A 3,539-nucleotide genomic window follows, 5' to 3' on the forward strand; every position below is an offset into this window, starting at 1 on the left:
CCCCACCCCCACCCCATTTTCAGCCTTTTTTGTGGTTTGCCATTCTCAACCCTGAATAATACTTGTCTTTCTTCCCATCCAGGACTACATCCGGGCATCCATGACTTGCGTTAGCTACTTCTACCAGCGCGGAGCTCGCACCTACCTGGACCTGTGTGGCCGTTTGCAGTTTTTGTTCACAGCCCAGCAACATCTACAGGTAGGTATCTTTATGTTAATGACCTGATCAATATCTAATAGGGAGTCAACTTGGAAAGACTGAAGAGTGTTTGTATTACTGGTTTTTGTTTGTGGACTTCCATGAGCGACCGTAACAAGCCTCCTTTGTAAAGTATTGTGGGTGGTTCATTTGAAATGCGGTAAACGTACTGTTTTAGCTGCAGAGTATTCTTTTGTGAAATGTTCTCGGGTTTTCACAGCCCTGACGTTTGAGTAGGTGGGGTCAAATGCCTATCTAAAATTACTCACGAAATGGAGATGAATTCTGAAGTCCTGTATGTATGTGACTCATGTAAAGATGAGCCTCAATAGTTGGAAGTGGAGGAAGAGTAGGCCTTTGACCCTGACAAAAGTTAAGAGGTAGATTTATGTGAATTGGTTCAGGTCAATGAGCAAGAGTGGTTGCAGAAAGTCATCGATGGAAAATGTGTGAGTGGTTTATGTGCGTTTTCAAGACACCTTAGACTGTGGAATTTTACAGTGTAGTTACCGAAACTGCAAAAATTTATTTGGTTGCTTTTAAAACTACTTCCCATCAGAATACCTGTCTTATTTTTCTTGTCTTCAGAACCTTATGAGATTAAGCAGGGGAAAACAGAAGAAGAAAAAGACCCCTTATCTTATCATGTCTTATTTTATCTCGTCTTATGAATCTTGTCTCATCTTATGGTAATATGTTTCCGTCTGACCAGGCATATCTGGACCCTAGCCAGTGGGGCAGCGTGCGCCATCCTCTTGCTCCTGTGACCCCAGTCCAAGGATCATCTCGACAGCAGCTCAGCTGGGACAAGTCATCAGCGGACACGGCAGCAAGGATGACCTTATCTACTGATGAGGTCAAAAAGTGAGTCCTCTGAAATTTCCTGAAATAAGATCAGAGTAAACACCCAGAATCTATTTTTGAGAATATGTGTCGTTTATGTTTGTGTTTGTAAGCACACATAATGTTATCTTTTCATGTATGCAGCACTTGTATCCTCAAGATTTTTCATTGCCTGACTGGGGCAAAAATCCAGCTCCCTAAATGTAATAATAGTAATGATAATAATAGCAATTACAATAATGACAATAATATTTGCATTTATATAGTGCATATCCATACTCTACAGCTTACTGTATGTGCTTTACAACAATTATAAATTGGAAATGATATGTTTTTAACTCCCAGTGTTTTTTCTCAACCGAAACATCAATTATTGTTCTATTGGTTTTTGTATCTTTCCCTCTGTGTGTTCAGACACATTCGGATCATCGCGCTGCAGATTGAAGTGACCAAGTTCTTAGAGCAGTGCATCACACAGTCCTTGGGCAGCGTGGACGGCTCAGGTCCTAGAGCAGGCTCTCAGCAACTGCCCACACTCTTTGGATCAAACACAGCAAAAACAGAGCTGGTTAGCCTGGTGAGTCAATCGTCTGTGTCATTATTTCCTGTTCTCATTCTTAGCCGACAAGGGCCTGTGCACAATGAGTTTTTACTTTCTTTTAATAATAATAATAGATAGCATTTGTATAGCGCATATCCCCGCTCAACAGCAGGCTCTATGCGCTTTACACTATATTATTACCCCAGCAGACCATAGAGCACTCCGAAACATTCTCAGCTTCCCGGGAAGCATACAGTGCGAGCAGCTGATTAAGTGCTCAAACACTAACAAACTGACAAGATCTTTCGCTGTCTATAGCCGGGTACCCATTCCCACCTGGGTGAAGTGAGGAAAATAAATGTAAAGTGCCTTTCCCAAGGACACAACGTCGGGCCCCTAACGGGATTCGAACCCACGACCTTATGGTTGCGAGTCCGAGAGCCTAACCACTAGGCCACCGACGCCATCCTTTCTTTTGCACCTAATGGAAATAAAAGTATATTCTGAAGCTAACCTTACCATTGAGGAAATCCTGAGGGAGAAACAATGTGTACGCTCAGTGGTTTTGGCTGGATGAACACTGGTGCAGCATTTATATTTGCCAGTTTTGAAGGGTTTCAACTCTAGGGCTGCAATTTTCTTTGGCAAGGTTGAACAAGATAGGGTTAATGTAGGGATCTGTAAACCTGGGCATACGGGTCATTTCAGGCATCTTGCAAGCTTGTAAGAAGAGGCTGGAGGATGTACAAATGACATGCCATTATCCGTCTTTTGATCCCCTCTCATGACTTCAATAAATTATTACACCCATCATTTGGCAATGTAAGCCTAGCATTTTCGTGTAATTTTCACATTTCTCTCTTGTTATGAGCTGTTCGTGTATAATATTCGTTGAACAAAATAAGGTTGTTATTTCTTTTAAAGGTTTTTTTTTTGCTTTCACAACCTTCCAAGAACCGGTGTGACTGATTTTTACTTTCACTTTGTAATTCTCTGTGGTTCCTTTTATAATTTTGTGCAGCCCAAGACCCCTCTTTTCTCTCACTATCCCTGTCTTTCTCTGTTTGTCCTTCTTTTCTCTATCATATGCTCTGACCATACACTTATAGCTGAAAACACTACTAAAACTGAATTTTTTTCTTCCTTTCACCAGGTCATCCTCAGCGGTCAGAAACTGAGCACTGGTTTTGAGTTGGGTGTTCGAATTGTAAAGGTAACAGTTTCTAGTTTTTTTGTTGTCTTGCACTGTCTGTTCCAATTTACTTGACTTGTTCGTTTTTAAGCACGTGCATGTTCTTTAACATCTGAATATCTGTCTGGTTTGGATGGTTGATGGGCAGCCTATTGTGCCATTTTCTTTAACTTCATTGTTTTTAAAAAAAAATCTGTTCGCTGTGCATTTTAGCGCCGACTGGCAGTAGACTATATCAACTCGTCTATCTGGTTCTGTTCTTCTTTTAATTTGTATTCTACTTCTTTCATGTCCACTCCTTCCTTTCATTTTGGCTGCCCCTAGTTTGTATGGTAAGCTCCCTTGGTAAGGAATTTGATTTTGAGATGTGGATGTAGACTGAAGCCATGTCAGACATTTCTGAAACGAGGCTATTTATACAACTTTTAACTTTTGGGCATTTCTCAAATCAGACACAGGTAGAGAGTGATTTCCTTTTCAATTACCTTCTGTTTGTAGTATTTGAAATGAAAATAAATTACAAACTACTTTGCAGCACTTTGGTATTTCAGTCTCATACCTATATCCAAGTCATAATAGCATGCCATTGTGAAATATACTTGGCAAAAGTTCAAGTTTTCTATTGTGGAATTGTAGATAGAATTCTCTGTTAATCACTGTCACTGTCTGTCTGTCTGTCTGTCTGTCTGTCTCTTTCTTCTCTCTCTCTCTCTCTCTGTCTCTCTTTCTTTCTCTCTCTCTCTCTCTCTCTCTCTCTCTCTCTC

The 3,539-nt window shown here is 40.7% G+C and overlaps 1 protein-coding gene across 1 annotated transcript in view; it reads left to right on the plus strand.

The window, feature by feature from the left end:
• LOC101849718 (zinc finger FYVE domain-containing protein 26) overlaps positions 1 to 3,539 on the plus strand; it is a 61,446-nt gene that overhangs the window by 46,590 nt on the left and 11,317 nt on the right. Inside the window, exons 35-38 of the mRNA XM_035971834.1 lie at positions 83 to 199; positions 912 to 1,063; positions 1,457 to 1,619; positions 2,737 to 2,796. Coding sequence (XP_035827727.1) covers positions 83 to 199; positions 912 to 1,063; positions 1,457 to 1,619; positions 2,737 to 2,796 — 492 coding nt within the window. The remainder of the gene's footprint in view (positions 1 to 82; positions 200 to 911; positions 1,064 to 1,456; positions 1,620 to 2,736; positions 2,797 to 3,539) is intronic.

The sequence above is a fragment of the Aplysia californica genome, unplaced genomic scaffold (assembly GCF_000002075.1).
Source record: "Aplysia californica isolate F4 #8 unplaced genomic scaffold, AplCal3.0 scaffold00518, whole genome shotgun sequence".
NCBI classification, from domain to species: domain Eukaryota; kingdom Metazoa; phylum Mollusca; class Gastropoda; order Aplysiida; family Aplysiidae; genus Aplysia; species Aplysia californica.